We start from the raw sequence: 19,940 nt of genomic DNA, 5'->3' as shown, positions 1-19,940 counted from the left end.
CACAAAAAAAAGTATTCCAAAGACAATCTACTTTTATAAAAATCAACAGATTCACTATTTTGATCTACAATAAAATAATGATTGTTATTAATGATTACTAAAATAATATTAATGTTTCATACTTGGTATTTCTAGAATGTATGCTCTGAGTGAAGTGCTTAAGGAATTAGAAGAGATTTATATGATTCTTATATACAGATCCAATTAATTGCTAATTTTGGTTATATTTAAATATTTGTACAAACCAGCTCAAAGCTCATCAGCATAGCTTTTAGTCGGTCAATTTCTTCCCTCAGTTCTCTAATCAGCTTCACATTTGCATCCTGAAAAAGAAGAGGACAAGCACTTTTCTTTTATTAAATGGACACCTGAAGAGGTATGAAAGCAATACACTTCATACTGATTATACTACAATAAATATACTGGATGCTATCTTGTATGAAATAAATAGGGTTAGATCCAGATTAAACTGGCAATTTCTACTGATTTCCTTGTCTCCTCATTTCATTCTTCATGGTCCAAGGAGAGACATTTGGTGGAAATCAGTGGGAAGAGGGAGGCAGGAAAGTTCCACTACACTAACAGATAATTTAGTCTGGATCCAAGACTTAGTTAGTAATTAAACCATATATTATATTCTGTCAGTTCCAGAAAAATCAACGTTTTTATGCTACATTCATATTTCACCTTGTATACAGGAGTATGTACACTAAATCTCTACCTTCTGTCTTAGAGTCCAGTCCATGACAACTACTTGGCACATTAAGTGAATATATTAGACTGGATTCTCTGCAGCCTCAAACCAGGGAGATCTTATCCACATGCCCCCTTCTCCAACAGCCGCCTGTCAGTCGTGAAATGGCAATGCTGAGGGTTGAGAAACATGTGCAGATGAAATGTTATGTAATAAATGCAGCTGTATTGAAGAGGGGAAAGCAAGTAAAATTGCCCCTCTCTGCCTCATGTGCCAGCAAATGCTATGAGAACAGGATAAAATCGATTATAATAATTCACTATAGTATAAAGGATTAGAACTAACAGTATGCAAAAGAACTAACAATATGCAACTACTAAAGAATTTAAAATGCACATAAATAAGGCAAAAATATCTCTTAGGGATTAACTGATGTTTATGTGTGTATGTTTTTATAAGTGACACTCAGCATAACCTGATATATGGACAAACACCCTTGGTAAGAAGAGCTAAAACAACAGTAAGATGACTAACCTCATTCACCCGGGGTTTGTTAATAATGTTTTTGGCATTTGAGGCATATCGTAAGGTATTCATGGTCTCATTATAGCAAGAACTTGCAGGAGATATTGCTGCAGAGAAAAAAATAAGTTATTTAAGGAGATTTAAAAATGCTTTACAAATAAATTCAAAGCACACTACAGTTTTTATTCCTCAGACAAGCTGGGTCTAGGATTTAAGCCAGCAGCTCTTTCTGCTTAAGAATGAGAAATGAAGGGTTTTCTCTTTTACACCCAGGCTATTTCAGGGTAGGCCCTGGCCTAGATAGCCCAGGTGAGCCTGATCCCATCAGATCTCAGAAGCTAAGCAGGGTCAGCCTTACTTAATAATTGGATGGGAGACTTCCAACAAAGGCCAGGATTGCAGGCAATGGCAAACCACCTCTGTTAGTCTCTTGCCATGAAAGCCATAAATCAACTCTGACTTGAGGGCACTCTCCACCACCATTTCAGGGTAGACTTGGGCTTGGATTAGAAAGCAAGCCATATTCACACTGACATGTGTCTAGGCCATTCACATCTTCTGACCACAAACAATAACATAGCACCTGGAACTTACTTGCAATCATAATTGTCTTGGAATTACCACCCAAACTATCCTTCAGAAGCCAAGTGAGGATGGAGTCACGATATGGAATGTAAGCCTGACGCCTCGGACTACTGACACTGGCTCCACATTGACTGCTTGAGTGGCTGCTATCCACATCGCTGGCTATGCTGTTTATACTCTGGCAACTGCTGATCACCTGAGAATTTTGTGCTAAGAACAGGGAGGAGGAGGAAACACAAATAGTTATGACATAATAAACAGAGAGCCATCACTCAATTATAGCAAGGAAGCCTGAACTAATTCTTGCATCTTCTCAGTATACAGCATATTCCTAACATTAAAACTACAATGTCTTGTCTCTCAGAAAATATTTCACCAGGAATAGTGATCAGGCACTAGCAGGTAGAATGGGAATTCCATGAATTGCACAGGCATTTACTTATAAAGACAGCAACTTGTGTCATGATAGACCACACAACAATGCAGCATGGTAATTTGTATTGCAGAATTGTGTACAGCTATTGTTAAAACAAAAGGTACATTATTTATACCTAAGGTAGAGATGACAATTCCAAGAGTAACCAATGATTTGTTAATGTTGGCACCTTCTGTAATCCGATCTTTGCAGTAACTGGGATCAGCTCTTTCACTGAAACACAAGGAAGAGGTATATCAGTAACCAGACCTGAGTACGATTACCACAATTAAACTTAAACTTGAAAACGATTGCAACAAAACAAAACAAACCTCAACCAGCTTTCAAAAGGCTAAAATACTAGTTAGGCTTTCCCAGCACTGAAAACTATTCTCTCCAAAGTAAGGCCCAGAAAATGCCCGAGCTTAGGTTTTGGCAAGCATAGGGAAGTAATTCCCCAGTTACGGGGCTGTTTCTGAAAAACCCCTCTCTACAAAAACTCACGATGTGAGGTTAGTACATAGAAGGAATGCATAAGATGGAACTCTCAGCTGAATACAAATGAACTCATAGAAAAAGCTCAGAGCTACTTCACCTGCTATGTTGGGATTAGATATGGGCATGAACCGCGAAAAAACCCGAACCATGTGGTTCATGGCGTTTTCACGAACCAGGAACCACAAACTCCCACAAACTGGGGCAAGTTCACGAACCAGTTTGTGGTTTGTGGGTTTTAAACGCCCCTTTCTGGCCGCTTAGCAGCGGCAGGGAAAGGGGCATTTAAAACCCTGGATCAGCTGCTTGTCGGGGAAATCTCTGAAAAGCAGCTGATCATTCAGACAACAGGGCGCTTGGAGCAGCGGGGAAATGGCCATTTAAACTGTGGGTGCAGCTTGGCTGGCCGGCCAGGAACATTGCAGCCGCACGGAAAGGGGCATTGCTGTTTAAAACGAACCAAACGAACCAGTAGACCAGTTCATGGAAGTTCATGGAAACAAGCTTTCACGAACCACTTGTTCATGAACCACGAACTGGGCCAGTCTGTGGCCACTCAACGTTCAAAATTCCCTGTGCTCTCATTGCACTGGAAGCACGGCAAGAGGTGCTGCTTGCTACTATCAAGGAAAAACTAAAAGATCATTTCTTGCCGCAGCCGTCAAAAATAGCATGCTGCCACGCCTTCTATAAGCGTGACCAGGCTCTGGGAGAAACAGTTGCCACGTTTATCACAGCATTGCGAAAGTTAGCACAGCTCTGAGAGTTTGCCAATCTAGAAGAAGCCCCCTGTGACCGGCTAGTGTGCAGCCTATGGGACAAAAAACTGCGGAGATGGCTGTTCGCAAAGAAGAACCTCGAGTTCAAAGTGGCTTATAAGGAGGCCATCGCGGCAGAAGCAGCAGACCAGTCCACTAAGGAAATGAGAGAGTTGCGGAGCCCAGCACTCCCAAGAAGGCAGAACAAGTCCACCACGAGAGCATCGAGAGCAACTCCAAAGAAGAGGGCGAGATTCACTGAACCCAAGCAGCACAGGGTAAGCGGTCAGAACAGCAGTCATATAGTGGTCCCCCATGTGCCAGCTGTGGGGGAATCCACAAAAGAAGATATTCCACATTGCACAAGCCTGCAGAGCTACCAAGAAGGGAAGCTCCCCACCACAGTCTCTGTGCCCTCGATGACCGGCAGTAAAAAGTTTTCACTGGCCTAAAGAATGCCACTCAATGCCCAACTGTTCCAGCAGAACCATCATCCTGAACACCAGGATGGACACCAAAGAGAAGATCCACATCAGTCTGCATTGAAGGGACTCCGTGTGAGATGGAAGTACGGGTCAGCGTTCTCTATAGTCTCCATGGACACCTTCAACCAAGTGTGCCCCAAAGGGAAGAGTCGACAGCTCGAGCCATGCCATCTAATCCTGACGGACTTCCAGGGTCGTCAGGTTCCAGTGGCGGGAGTTGGCCGAGTCGTGGTCAGCTACAAAGACTTTCATGGCCCTCTCCATCTGGTCATTGTCAAGGGGTGCCTCATTAGCTTACTGGGACTCGATTAGATTGAAGCACTGGGCATCCACATCACTGGAGTCCAACAAGTCAACCAATCTAACATTGAAGCTGTTTGTGCTGAGTTTCCTGCCGTATTAGATGAATCGTTGGGGTGCTACACTGGACCACCTGTCTCCTTTGACTTCGATTCAACAGTGTTGCCAACCTGCCTGAAGGCATATCGAGTTCCCTTCGCACTCAAACCACGTATCAGTGAGGAAATAGAGTGCCTAATTGCACAAGGAGTCCTCAAGCCCATATAGCATGCATGTTGGAAGACACCGATCGTCATGCCCATCAAGGCCAACGGGGCAGTCTGCATCTGCACTGACTACAAGTGCACAATAAACAAGGCTCTACAACAACACGCGTATCTGGTGCCAGTAGTCAGCCACCTCCTGGCCTCGCTGGCGGGAGGAAAGACCTTTGCCAAAATTGGCCTAGTGCAAGCCTATCAGCAGCTCCCTGTGAACGACGCCACTGCGGAAGCACAGACCATCGTGACACACTGTGGAGCGTTCAAGGTAAAGTGGCTACAATTCAGGGTCAGTGTGGCCTCCAGTATCTTCCAAAGACTTATGGAGGGAGTGCTAAGAGCAATCTCAGGAGTCATCCCGTATTTCGATGACGTTCTCATCGTGCGGACATCCTCCTCTGAACTCGCTGGCCGCCTTTGAGAAGTTCTCCGATGTCTCCAGGACACCGGGCTGAAAGTAAAGAAAGAGAAGTGCCAGTTCGGTGTCCCGCGAGCAGAGTTCTTAGGATTCCTAATCAATGTTGACGGCATCCATCTGACAGACAGCAAAGTACGAGCTATTACCAGTGCAACGCCGCTTCGCTCAAAGGAGGTACAGGCATTCTTAGGGCTCTTGAACTTTTATCATGTGTTCCTGCCACACAAGGCATCGCTAGTGGAGCTGCTTCATCAATTGCTGGAGAAGAATGCCCTTGGACCTGGGGCCGCATGCACGCCCTCACGTTCACTGCTGTCAAGGAACTCCTGTCATCAAACACAGTATTGACACACTTTGATGAGCGCAAGCCGCTTATCCTCGCCTGCGATGCCTCACTGTATGGAGTTGTTGCAGTCCTGTCACCGGATGCCAGACGGGCAGGAGGCCTCCATCGCCTATTTTTCAAGGACTTTGTTGCAAGCAGAAAAGAACTATAGAGGCCCTTGCCCTAGTCACGGGTGTTAAAAAAAATCACGATTACGTTTATGGGAGTCATTTAGAAATTGCAACCAACCACAAACCTCTTTTAAGCCTCTTCGCTCCTGACCGACAAACCCCGCAGGTCATGTCCCCCCAGATGCTGTGCTGGTCAGGGTTTCTGTCAGCCTACAACTACCAGCTGTTCTACAGGCTGGGCAAAACCATTGGGCACGCTGATGTACTCAGTTGCCTGCCATTACTGGGTCCTGCCGCTGACCCCTCTACTGTGTACGGAGGTCATGCAAATAGAAGACCTGCCTCAACTGCCTCTCCTGGCATCGGACATCGCAGCGCACTCCACCAAGGACCCCACAATCTCCAGGGTCCTCAACTGGGTGTGAAGGGGGTGGCCGGCCAGCAGAATGGACTCGGAGTTCCATCCATACAGCTCCCGCCAATATGAACTCTCCATTCACAAAGGTTGCCTCCTCTGGGAGAGCAGAGTTGTTGTTCTGCCCAGGCTATGGAAACGGGTGCTCGAGGCACTTCATGTGGTGCACCCAGGGATTGTGAAAATGAAAGCCTTGGTCCGAAGCTATGTATGGTGGCCGGGAATGGACTTAGCCATTGAAAGATGGGTCTGGACTTGCCAGCCCTGCCAGGAATCTCACCCTGACATGCAACAGGCCCCTGTGTACTCCCAAGAGACAATGCGCAAACCGTGGTTGCAGCTCCATATAGATTTTACTGGGCCTTTTCAGGGGCACACCTTCCTGATCATCATGGACTCATATTCTAAATGGCTGGAAGTCATCCTGGTGTCAGCAATGACCTCCACAGTCATTATCCGCTCCTTACAGCGCCTATTTGCAACCCATGGGATATCAGACACCATCGTATCCGACAACGGTACCCAATTCACTTCACAAAAGTTCAAGAGGTTCCTAGACAATAATGCCATCCAGCCCGTCACGTCAGCACCATTCCATCTGTCCACCAACGGGCAGGCAGAACGGATGGTGAGGTCTGCCAAGGACTCGCTGTGCAAGTTGGGTTATGGGGACTTGAACTTGTGCCTAACCAAATTCTTGCTTTGGCAGTACATTACTCCGCATGCCGCCACAGGCCATAGCCCCGCGGAACTTTGGATGGGCTGCCGGCTAACTACATTGCTGAATAGGCTCCACCCTGATTTTGCTCCAGATGCCCAGAGGGAGCCGAAAGTGTTGGGGTCGCCCAGAAAGTTCCAGCTGGGCAACCTCGTCTATGCCAAGAACTAAGGGGATGAGTCAGTCTGGTTCCCCGCGTCCATGATCGAGGCCACTAGGCCGATCTCATACAAAGTGGCCAATGCTGCCGGCAAGATCTTCAGGAGGCACATTGACCAGCTCTGACAGTGATGGCCAGAGCCGAGCAGAGACTTTTCCCCTGGTACCACGGACACAGGGACAGAGCCAAATGTGGCACCTGAGAACCACGGGGACTCTCATGCCGAGGTCTACCCGGATCAGCCGTCACCAGTGAGTAAAGCCAAAGCTGCGGAGAGTGACAGGGGCTCTTCTGCCGAGAGGACAGAACCTGCTACGAGTGCTCAGACACCAGTCACTCGAACTCCAGTCAGTGGGTCTGGAACTTCCAGGGAGTTGTGCAGGTCCCAGAGGACTCGCCATCCACCAGCTTATCTTAGGGACTATTATTGGAGTGGGGTGTCCCAAGCTTAGTTGGGAGGGGTGTTGTGTACTGACTGAGCTTCTGTCGGAGCCTAGGCTCCTGAAGCCATTCCTATTGGCTGTTTTTCTGCTGGCTACATCCAATCCGTAATGTACAATAAAGTCCAATTACTGCACTGTAAATATGTTACTTTGTATATAGTTAATGCAAAATAAGGATTCTAGTTTCACGTGCCTATTGGTTGTTGGTTATCTTTGGGGCGGGTTTTGTGTTTGGCTCATGTTGAGCTTGTGTTGTCTGTCTGTTCTGGCCTTCAATAAAGATGTTATTCTAAGCTGAAATCCTTACTGGCTGAATCACTATGAGCAGAAATCACAATACATAATAGTATTTTTCAGGTTATTTTACAGGCATCAAATTAACAAAATTTTAATACTATGCACACTGCTTCATTCCATTCAACTGAAACCATTTTTCATGCAGGATACTGTTCTTAGAAAATCTACCTTTTTCTCTTTGTTTTCCTCACATGTGTATTCCAAAGGCTATACAATTGACAAGCCAAGCTTAATTTCCTTGTTCTGCTGAATTTGAACAAAACTATGATCTGTAATATGGCAAATAACTGCTTATGACAGTGTTTTTCAAACTGTTGGTTGGGGAACGTCTCAAAAAAGAAACTGAATATATGGCTACATGCTGTCCCAGAACGCTTTGCAATGTATGTAGGCAATCTGAAAATTGTTCCCTGAAGATAGAAAATTTAGTAATGACTGACTTATAGGATGCTGTCCTAAGAAAAATATTACCTGCCCGCAAGGTCCACTAAGTTGATCTTGCTTGCAATTTCAGAGGGTAGATTATTCTCTAATATAGCCTGGAGGAAAATACAATCAGATATTAATGTATAACTCACAAACAAATTAAGCTACATTATCTGTGAATTATTTTTGTTTTTTCTGGATCCTTCAGTAACTTTAAGAGGCAGTAGTACAAGATTTGCTAAATAAGAAACTACAACAACCTAACCAATTTACTTGCAGGCAAACACAAAATAAGGGGAGCAGACATTGTCATTGGAACATAATTCAAGAATATATGTGACTGTCATGCCTCAGATGGGGTGAACCACCTTACGCTGCCACCACTCTGGGATTTAGGGTCCCTTGGGAAGGCCCAGAGTACCCTCCCAAACCTTCTGACCTCTGTAGCTTGGTCAATAAACAGGCGTGAGGACCCAGCAGAGTAACAACAAACAAAAGGATTTATTTACAAGGAGGTCAGTTAATCAAACAATAAGCAAACAATAGATTGGTGCCTTAGCAACAATAGCTTGGTGAAAGTAAAATAAACAAAAGGCCCTAGCGCAACTGAACTCACTGTCCCTCTATCTGCCAGGCCTATCTTCTCACCCTATCTGGATGAGGGCCTCTCTCCCTAGCAGAAACCTCCTCTGGCCTGCTCCCTGGGAGAAAGAACACAGGCTTTTTTTTCTCCCAGACTTATATAGCACCAGCCCCCTGTGTTCTTATTGACCAAAAAGTGTGCCAAAATGGCCCAGGGGCTCTTGGGAATTGTAGGCAGGCATACTCCCACTGCTACCAGGCTTCTGAGGCCTTGCTAGGCCTTCCTGGCACAGCCAGATCATGACAGTGACATTGAGCAAAATTAACCTTACTATCTAGCTTAACTGAGTTATACTCTGAATGCGCTCTGTGTTAGTCTAAGAAGTATTTTCGGATATCATAAAAATAAAAATAGTTGATATAAAAAGTTAAAGATATAGAACATTAAACTGGAGGTGATATTCATTTCCTGTTGACAGAAAGGGGTGATTTTTGCTGATTTCTCGCAATACAGATTCTCACACCAGGGCTAGTGCTGTTCCCAGGGGTCCCTTGAACCCTGGGGGGAGATCAGCATTTTGGGTGGCCAAGGTAGCTGTGGTAGGAGTTAAAGGGTGAAAACTTCATGCCTTGAGTAGAGCTCCATTCATAGTACTTTCGATTCAACCCAAGTTTTCAATCAGTGTTCAAAAAACGCTTCAATGGAAGATGGAACTAACCTGAGTATACTGAATAGTGAAGATGGCATGGGATCTGCTGCTGGCATCATGAACATGAGTAACTGCAGTAATTCTACACAAAAACAGAAAAAGTAGAGTTTAATGTTTTGGTTTTCTGTAAGGACAGCAAAACAAAGACAAGATATACAAACGAATAGGCAAAAGTGTAAGAATCAAGTTAAAAAAGACAAAGTTCAAAGATTTGGATCCACTTCCACTACCAGCTATGAATGGCTCTGTATCTTTCCTTGGATCCATATGTGAAAGCATCGAACAGCTGGGCGTAGTATTTACGTTTCTTCTACAGAGTTCATGACGGAGTACATAGGTTCCTGGAAATCTCCCATATAGGCACTGACCAGACATTAATCTGTCGAACTCAGCAAGGTCTGTCAAACTCCAGTAAAGTGGTTGCATCATGTGTCTTAGAACACCCTGGAACCAGTACTAGTCATGTGCTGGTACCTCTGGGTCATGCTGAGCATCCATACAAAATCTTAAAAGACTATAGTATTTCCCATAGTGAATAACAATGGAGAAAATTAGCCATATTATTCAGTACAGTAAATTAAAGTTTACAACACTGAATTGTTTTATGACCTTTGATCATTGTTTTGTTGTGTGACACCCTCAGTTATATTATCTCAATGGCTCATAGTACTGATTTATTTATATAAAGAACTACTATGCAGTTATTTTTCAGAGCGTGTTTGGTTCAGGGATGTAGTTATTGCTTCATATATTTGGCGAGTGCTTTGAAGCGTTTTTATATTTTGTGGCTTCCTTTAGACTTTCTTTTCTGCAGTATGAGACACTGCATTCTTTAGCAAATTCAAGAGTTGATGAAAAAACAAAAATGAAAACAGGATTCTTGTTGCCCCTATCTGGGTTAATGTACTACCTGTATCATCCTTTCCTGTTCCATTTTATGATTAGATATGTTTGCTTGTTTCTTAAACTAACATGCAAATATATCTGTTTTCAGTTTGTAAAAATACTTTTGCTTTAATAGCTACAAACAATGAGGGGTTTTACGAGATCTTAAAAACATATTGTTACATTCACAAGGCGCATTTTGAATTAGATATACAGAGACTGATTTTGTCATGCTATGTTGCCTACATTATATTTCTGACATTACGCAAAATGTTTGCACAGTATTTTGTATTCTGTAGAATTCAATAGTGCTAAAATCACTCTAACTTGTTTTTCAGTGAACCTACAGAAGAATATTAGTAATATCAAAACATCAGTTTAAACTTAAAATTGTCCTCAGCTACTGTTCTTACTATTTTATCAAGATGTATACCATTTTTCTGATACCATCAAGGCATGCACCATCTTCATATTTTTCTACAGATTAACTAGGATGATTATGTCCTTGCAAGTATTAATTTTGTCTGAGGAATGCTGGATAATAGTATACCTAGAACAATCAACATAAATATATAAAAAACAGAGCCAATATGTTTTTGGGAATTTGAAATAAAATACCTGTTTGCTATTCCTTCTTCCAGAAGTCCAACTACTTGATTGTAGTCCGTAACTACATGTTGAGACAGCCCTAGCAGAGAATTTTAAAATCAATGACCAATAACTAACAAAATGTATTTTCTCTTTTTACGTCTAATAGGGATTAACAGTAAAAAACGCACTAGCAGAAACTATTTCTGCATGAACATCATGTAGGTGTGGAGGGGGGAAATAGCTTATTTTATTTGTTTGACACCTTATTGCATTTATGTCAAATCCTACTCTAGAGGGTCCCCTTATTTTATGAATGGTTTGGGTAGATACAAGGGTCTATAGTGGGAAGGGGAACAGAAATTCCCAGTGTTCACATACCTTTGGATCCTTCTCTATATCAATGCATTCATTATGCAGAAAATAAAATTAATTAATTTGTTAACACAGCACAATGAAAACAGCCTGAGTCTTTAAGTGCAATTCCTATTACATAGTAGTGATAGCTAAGTGCAATTCTAAGCAGAGTTACACACTTCTAATTGAAATCAATGGACTTCAAAGGATTAACTGTTTAAGACTGCACAGTCAACTATCACTACTGTGTGATAGGAATCAATACAAATTAGAATGGAAAAAGATGACATTAATTAACTCTTTCATTTGCATTGTTTCCCCCCTCATTTAGCCACAACAGAGAAAAAGGGCATAATATTGTTACCTTCTCTCCCTGCGCCATTATTGAGCTAAAAGCAGCCGGGGGTAGGGGGAATGTTTGATCAAAGATATGGCCCTGATTTTGTTCTGCCAAATAACATGGTTTTTTTTACACAGCCTTGAAACAAGTAAACAAAGTAACTCATATATCTGAATAACCTGCTATGGTTTAAAAATAAGCTACTACTTCAGATTTATTAGGGCTGATTTGTGCAATTAATTGGTCACATATCACATAGTTTACATTCAAACAGTGTGGAAACAATTAACTGGATCCAAAGAACTGTGGTCAGAGTTCCACTTCAATGATGGTGCTTTCAAGCCCCTCCCTTTCAATTGCAACTCCTTTGCGCCTCCCCAAAAAGCCACTCCATGGATGGAGGTGGGCAGTGGGCTTTGAAAGAGCATGTGTTATTTCTTTGCAGAGAAAGGTCACATATTTTCTGTACATTTTGCATTTCATGGCTTTTTGGCAGCACTGACTACATTTTTTCTCTCTGTATATGAATGTATCTGCCAACTGAGGATAATACTTCATGCATCTGACAAAGTGGGCTCTAGTCCATGGAAATTATGCCACAATACAGCTGTTAATCTTAAAGTGCTACAAAGCCCTTTGACGGTTTTGCAGCAATAGAATAGCACAGCTATCCATGTGGAATTTGCCCTCTTAGGGAATAGTTTTTAGACTGTTTAGACTAACTTACAAAATATAAAGCGAATGTAGAAGTCTGCTTTTGTGTGCTTGTTGCCTTTTCTAGAGTATAACAAAACAAACAAAAAATGGAAGAAAGCACAATCAAAATTATAATGGTATTCAAGAAACTTCTGTAAGAGAAAAGGCTCAGCAGTTTTAGGCAAAAAAAGATTTAGGGAGAACATCACAAAATTATGTATGGTTCATGGAGGGGGAGAGAGAAAATCTTCTCCCTCTGTCACTGTAGAACAACTTCACTTAATTAATCCAGCACAGACAAAAGAAAATAGTTCTGCAGAGAATGCATAATTAACATATAGAATTCAATATAAACTTTTTGATGATGGCCCTTGGCTTACATGACTTTAAGAAAGACTGAACAATGGGAGATAAACCTATCAATGGAGGTAGTATGCCTCTGCACATCAGGGCCAAACTAAAAGTTTGGGTTTTTAAAGAGTTGGTCCAGGTTTGTCAGAATCAGCTAAGGTTCCCGACTGCCATACAGCTGCTGAAGGGAATGGCTTTTAAAAAATAAAGGAGAGCCCATTTAGACTCAGAATGCCACCACTGGGGGAGGAAGAGCTCCTGCCTTCCCCCACAAGCCATTTTCCCATGCCAAAACAACTCCCTCCAGGGCAAGTTATTTCCCAGTTTTTGATGTTCCAATGCACAGAATGGAGCAGCAAAAGCAGGGAAATAACCCACTAGCACTATATATTGGGCAGACTGGGCAACTCACTTTGCCTCTTTCAGGGTCCCCTTAAGAGATCCGGGGTGAAACTGAAGTGTATGCGCCCAGGCAGGCCACTGCAGGCTTCACCTGGATGACAGGGGCTGTCTGGCCATGTTGGGACAGTAGTACATCATCTGCCAACCTGCAGTGCCCAGGAGGCATGCTAGGGAAGAAACCATCAAATGGCAGGAGGCTGTTCGATGCAGTGGATCCATGCCCTATACCTTGCCAATGCTCCTATGACTATAATCAATAAAGTTGTGGCCCATTACATCCAATAATGCTGAGTGTTATGTATTCCTTGCTCGGGGCACTAGCCCCACCACTGCCCATATGGATGCCAGGACCCAATCTTTAAAAAACTGAATGTCTAGTCTGGCCTTCAGTTGGTAGAAGAGCCCTGGTGTATGTTGCCTTCATATCCTACTTATGAGCCTACCAGAAACATCCTGGTAGTCACTGTTGGAAACAGGATGTTAGACAGATACACCCTAGGTATGATCCAGTAGGGCTTTCCCCTTGTTGGTGTATATGGAATCTGTAATAAATGTTTCAGTAGGTGAATAACAACACATTAATGCTGGTAGATAAAGAATGGCATGAAAATCACAGTTTGTTGCTTTGCCAACTCCCCCCCCCCCCCACACACCATTTTTAAATATCACACCAAAGACTCAACATCCTTCTGGGATAAAAATCTGCCTTGAATTATTTATTTTATTTATTATTATTTACATTATTTCGAGTCTGCCTTTCTCACTGAGATTCAAGGCAGATTATACAGTGTGGGTCAGTACAGTCAATTTCAAAGGTTTTTCAATATGCATGTAATGTGAAATATAAATACAAATTTGCAAAGATTTAAAACCAGCAGAAATCCAATTTATAGTTGAAGAAATGCTGAAACAGAGCATAAGTATAAATTCTAAGATTCACATGATTTCCTGATATATGGAATCAGTAATACATGTTTTATTCTTAATAGGTGTTAAAAAACATATTAACGCATGAAAAGCAGAGTCTGTTGCTTTGCAAAAGAAAGGCTATTGAGAACTCAACATCTTTCTGGGATAAAAATCTGTCTCAGGTTACATCATTTCCTAATTTTAAAAAGCATTGATTCCTTAACAGTTGAACCATCTGTAACAGAGAATTTTGAAACCATACTAAAGTTGATTTGAAAAGGAGCACCAAAAGCTTTTAACATTTAAAAGTCTAAAGTCTCAAAAAGGAGCAGCAACAGCTGTTCCTAATAACCTGGAAAATATCCAAAATAATACTCTAATTTGCAACTAGAAATACACTACTTCTGAAAAACGGTGTAAGAGCTATGAAGCATGGAGGGGACCATTGGTCATGCATGAAGTGTGGGACTAAACGTAACTTGCTTATTTTAAATACTACTGAGGCCAGAAACATGTTGTGGAAGGGTGCTTGGCCCTATATCTTCTCTTCTCCCCCGGTCCTTATAACATCTCACTGACATTTAGTTATTTATGTATTGTCGAAGGCTTTCACAGCCAGAGAATGATGGTTGTTGTGGATTTTCTGGGCTGTATAGCTGTGGTCTTGGCATTGTAGTTCCTGATGTTTCGCCAGCAGCTGTGACTGGCATCTTCAGAGGTGTAGCACCGAAAGACAGAGATCTCTCAGTGTCACAGTGTGGAAAAGAAGTTGGCAGGTAATTTGTATCTACTCAGGAAGGTAGGGTTGGGCTGAGTCATCAGCTGTGACTGAAGATGCCAGTCACAGCTGCTGGCGAAACGTCAGGAACTACAATGCCAAGACCATGGCTATACAGCCCGGAAAATTCACAACCACCATTTAGTTATTTACTTACTTCTTTCATTCATAGTCTGCCTTTCTCACAGAGACTCAAGGTGGATTATACTATTTTAAAACATAGTAATATGTTGTGAATTTCCTGACCTCTGCGCGTAGCAGTCAATTAAAAGGAATAGAGGAGGGAAAACAGACCATGTAATGTCGTCTCATGGATTTTATTTTACCAAAAGTTAAAGACCATGAGAAAGAGATGTCAGGATACTGCTTCATAGGGTCTAGGCCCAGCTCAATAGGGATGAAAATGCTTTTGAATGTAGTGGCCACCAAACCACTGCCAAAAATATTGTACTTATGGAAGTTTAAAGCCCATCTGTAGTTACCTCAGTTTTTAAAATCAATAGTAAATAGTGTAGCTTGTCTTCTTTGAAATAAGAATATCTTCACTTACTTTCACATCTTCAAGGCTTTGTCAACATTCAGAAACAAAAATTGCATTATATTAGGATCAACAGTAGTAGCAAACTATAATTTCACTTTTAAATTATTCAAAATTTGAAAAAATACATGCTGCAATCCAGATTAAATCATGTCCCAGAAACCACTGAATCTGATGTGCTCTTGTTTATTTTACTGAAAGGTATTATGTCGCAAGACCTCCAGTTTTCAGTGTTTTCTGATTATAACAGAACCCAGTTCATTATTGTAATAACAACAACAACCTTTTATTTATATACTGCCCTTCAGGATGACTAAACACCCAGGGAGATTTACAGAGTATGTTATTATTATCCCCACAACAACAAACATCCTGTGAGGTGGGTGGGGCTGAGAGAACTCCTAGAAGCTGTGACTGACCCAAGGTCACCCAGCTGGCTTCAAGTGGAGGAGTGGGGAATCAAACCCGGTTCTCCAGATTAGAGTCCCAGCAGGCTTCTTCATTTAGTGTAGTGGAGGGAGCATCCCCCTGGGAACATCCCTTGTGTGCATGTACAAAAGTATGTTCATAGTAATGATAATATCCAGACGAGGGAGCTTGCTATGTGCAGCTGAGTTCCCACAAAGTTTCACAGGTCTAGGCTGAGTGCCAAATTAGATGTGACAATGGAAGATCCATTAACAAACAACTAGTTTTTCTCTTAAAGTCACAAAGAAGGAGGGCTTGGTATCAGAACCTTGGCATTTGTGGCTGCAGATTAATTCTGCCTCCCATGCTGTTTAGTCTCCGCTCTCCCACGTTTTCCATGGGGAAAATATACATATATTCATAGCCAGGGTTTTTTTTCTGGGAAAAGAGGTGGTGGAACTCAGTGGGTTGCCCTTGGAGAAAATGGTCACATGGCTGGTGGCCCCGCCCCCTGATCTCCAGACAGAGGGGAGTTTAGATTGCCCTCCGCGCTGCTTATCTTTCAAGAGGTTCCGGAACTCCATTCCACCACGTTCCAGCTGAAAAAAAGCCCTGGTTATTACCAATATAAAGCTGGTTGCTTTTACTTCTGTCTCAATTGTTTCCATCATGCTTGGAGGACAACCATCACAGAAATAAGGTAACTGGCTTTGCAGGTGGGGATAAGAAGCCGGTATTGAGAGGGGACATTCTGGCCTACTTTCCCCCTTACCACTTTAGGCTTACCACTGCTGCGCCCTCCCCAAGCTATCCTCTCCCTCTTCTCTTCTCCAAGGTCAAATTCCATGTGCCACAAAGTGCTTTTCTTCTCCTGCTGTTGGTGTACATATGACAAAAACAGAAAGGCAGGTCTAACTGTGCTGGTACCCTAGGCCCACCTGAGCACTGCATGAGGTGGGGAAGGCAGCTCTCAGCCCTTCCAAGCCCCACATGAGATGAGGTAGGTAGGTCAGCCCTTGTAAGGCAAGGGAGGTGGCAGCAGCGGCAGCCCCCTGTCAGATAGGCTTTCAGCATATCTGTCATGCATCATATGTATTTTGTCTCAGTGCCTCTGAGTGGGTGTAGAGAGTATCAGAAGTGTGTAAACCTGTTGTTAACTGCTTATCTTCCAGGCAAGGTGTTTTGGTTACGAGTTCCTGCAGATGCCTGGGAATGTGACCTTGGGTCCATTACAGAGACTGCACCAAGCTCCTCTTCTTCCCTCTCCCTTCTTCCCAGGCGATGCGCGCCAAAACTCCTAACTGCCTCTTTTTCCTAATGGGGGGGGGGGGGGAGGAGATGTTAACCTACAACTGATCTAACTTTCCCACCTTTGGTCATTCCAGTCAATTCCATTGTTACAGTATCTTGAAACTGGTATTTACTCTAAATAAACATTTTTAACTCATAAACTGCAGTGATGTGGTAAAGTGTTTGGGAGAAGTACCTGGCAAGACCTGACACACACACCCTCCAGAAACTGAGGACCAGGGTTTTTTTTTCTGGGAAAAGAGGTGGTGGAACTCAGTGGATTTCCCTCCAAGAAAATGGTCACATGGCTGGTGGCCCCGCCCCCTGACCTCCAGACAGAGGGGAGTTTAGATTGCGCCGAGTGGCGCAGAGGGCAACCTACACTCCCCTCTGTCTGGAGATCAGGGGGCGGGGCCACCAGCCATGTGACCATTTTCAAGAGGTTCCAGAACTCCGTCCCACCGCGTTCCAGCTGAAAAAAAGCCCTGTTCATAGCATACCTAAAGGGTGCTTCTTTGGCAGGGCAAATAGTAGCTTAGGTGGGTGGGCTGATTAAGTCTTAAAACAATAAAGTTTGGCCCTGTATTACATTTTAAATCCTATTTTGACTTCGAGGCTACAATTCTATGCACACTTACTTGGGTGAATCCCACAGAAAATTCCTTAAAATTCATATATCTATTCCAGCAAGGGCCCTGACCTGGATAGCCCAGATGAGCCTGATCTAATCAGATCTCAGAAACTAAGCAGGGTTGGCCTTAGTTAGTAATTGGATGAGAAACCTCCAGCAAAGACCAGGGTTGCAGAGGCAGGCAATGGCAAACCACCTCTGTTGGTCTCCTGCCACAAAAACCCCACCAGGGGTCGCCATAAGCCAGCTATGACTTGAAGACTCTCTCCACCACCATTCCAACTAGCAAGATGTAGCATTTTGTTTGAAACTCTCACTAGCCTCCGTGAAGCTTAATGCAAAATGATGTATTTCCATAAATATGAATCAAACTCTTCTGAAAGAAAACTAAAACCAACAAGGGAGGGAATTAAAAACAATACCCACTCCTAATATACCTTTTAAAAACTTTTAGATATGCGACTGGCATGTTATACATCAACAGGATAAAATCAATTCAGCAATGTGCTCTCACAACAGCATTGAAAGCCAATCACATGACAGTCAAACAAAGACTTCATTTCACTTTTTAGGCATCCTGCCAAGTCTTTCTAAAATTTGAACTGTAATGCTGCATTGTTAGGAAAAGCAGTGCATTGGAAAAGTGCTGGAATTTACAGTCCTATCATAAGACCCAGACAATAAGCACCAACAGCCTTATATGAAGTGTCCATGCAGGATTCCCACAAGTTGGACAGATGCCAATGTTCCTGTTATGCCATTGCTTTGATTCTACTAGGATGAGGGAAAACAACAGATCACCCACTATGATGATAAATGCAGCCAGGAAACACCATTATCATCTCTTGAGAATAGAGATTATTTATTTCATTTACTAATGAAAAAGCAGTAATATACGAACACTTCCATCAGAAAATAAAACACAGATTGCAAATAGCACCTTTTATAAATGAAATGTGTTAATTCTACAAATTATTTAAAATCCAAAGACTAAAAAGAATTTTATTTGTTCAACAGATTGTCCACTCATTACCTACTTGTGAACTCTGACTATAAATTCAAAGGAAGGATTTAATATTGGTCTCATGGGAATGGCTGGAAATGCCATAATAAATATTTCTAGCATTATTCTGATGACCCAAATATGATTTAGAGCTGAATTACATATTCAGAAATATCATTCTCTTCTTGACTGTTCCACTTCTGGTAGGAATCCTAAGTCTGTCTATTTTGACTTAAGTACAGCAGTCCAGGAATAAATATCATCAAGAGACATTTCTGAATTTTTAGAGTAGTTATTAGCCTTTACTACTTGCATACATTTCCCTTAATCCCTTTACTACTGGTGTAGTGGTTAAGAGCGCGGGACTTTAATCTGGAGAACTGAGTGTGATTCCCCACTCCTCCACTTGAAGCCAACTGGGTGACCTTGGGTCAGTCACACTTCTAGGGGCTGTCTCAGCCGCACCCACCTCACAGGGTGTTTTGTTGTGGGGATAATAATAACATACTTTGTAAACTGCTCTGAGTGGGCATTAAGTTATCCTGAAGGGCGGTATATAAATCTGTTGTTGTTGTTGTTGTTGTTGTTGTTGTTGTTGTTGTTATACATTTCTCTTGACCACATCAAAACTGTCATTAGAGCAAGAAAATATTTTGCATGTATCTCCTAACAACTATGAAGCACCTGCCACAAAAAGTCTGGACTGAAAGGATCCTTCGGTTACTGTCATGAGAACAGAAATGTTTCTGACACCAAACCTGGAAATAAACACACACACCACGACTTCAAGGTTTCTGTCCTTGAACATCTGGACTGTCCATACGCTTCAGATATAAGTAAATCACTTACGCAGTTGGAGTCTAAATGGATTTTCCAACTTAATACTCTTTCACCGCATGGACTGAATTTGGAGATTGTCTACTCTTGTTTCCTATGAAAACCGGAGGCTCTACCGTAAGTAGTGAAGGTCCCACAGACCTCCTTCCAGCTGGAATTGGTTTAGATAAGATCATTGATGGAATTGGCCCCAAATGAGTGATATATACACAGTCATCATTTTACTAATTACCAGTCCGTTAGCACCACCTATTCATCAGCTGCCAGAGAGGGTATATGGAGCTTGTAACACACTGTGAGTGAATGTATTTTTATGAATTTTTTATATGTGATACTATAATGGGTACATATGTTGATTGTAATTTATGTTTACAGTGTGTCCAGTCCGAATTGTTCATGCCCAGGATGAAGTGAGTTTCCCACTCACGAAACGGGTTAATGAGATCTGCCTGCACACTCCCGTTGGCGTTTTTGAATTAATTTAATTCTTGGACTGTGAAAGGATATAACAGCTCTTTGCCACTCTCCACCTCCGGCTTCTTATTGAAATAAACACTTTGCACTCTAATGTATAGGACAACTTGTACGGACTATGAAGGATCTCTTAAGATATGTATATTTGTGAGGATTATACTGTGTATTTTTGTATTGTAACTTTATCATAATTGAATCATTGCACTTTTGCACTTTCACATGATATACGGAATTATATATTCTTGTATAAGTGATTCCCTGGCTTTTTTTCTCTGCAACCTCCAGGTAAACAACAAGGGAAAAACCTTTCT

At 42.3% G+C, this 19,940-nt stretch overlaps 1 protein-coding gene across 1 annotated transcript in view; it reads right to left on the bottom strand.

The window, feature by feature from the left end:
• The window catches only part of STARD9 (StAR related lipid transfer domain containing 9), a 162,407-nt gene that overhangs the window by 71,244 nt on the left and 71,223 nt on the right, over window positions 1–19,940 (bottom strand). The window contains exons 9-15 of the mRNA XM_054969940.1: window positions 10,646–10,715; window positions 9,152–9,224; window positions 7,896–7,963; window positions 2,356–2,453; window positions 1,814–2,014; window positions 1,229–1,326; window positions 246–323 (exon numbers count right to left, since the gene is read on the bottom strand). Of these exons, the coding sequence (XP_054825915.1) occupies window positions 246–323; window positions 1,229–1,326; window positions 1,814–2,014; window positions 2,356–2,453; window positions 7,896–7,963; window positions 9,152–9,224; window positions 10,646–10,715 (686 nt within the window). The remainder of the gene's footprint in view (window positions 1–245; window positions 324–1,228; window positions 1,327–1,813; window positions 2,015–2,355; window positions 2,454–7,895; window positions 7,964–9,151; window positions 9,225–10,645; window positions 10,716–19,940) is intronic.

This window comes from Eublepharis macularius, chromosome 2 (assembly GCF_028583425.1).
Source record: "Eublepharis macularius isolate TG4126 chromosome 2, MPM_Emac_v1.0, whole genome shotgun sequence".
Classification (NCBI taxonomy): domain Eukaryota; kingdom Metazoa; phylum Chordata; class Lepidosauria; order Squamata; family Eublepharidae; genus Eublepharis; species Eublepharis macularius.
Note: the sequence above shows the minus strand (reverse complement) of the source record. Positions and strands in the feature narration are given on the sequence as shown.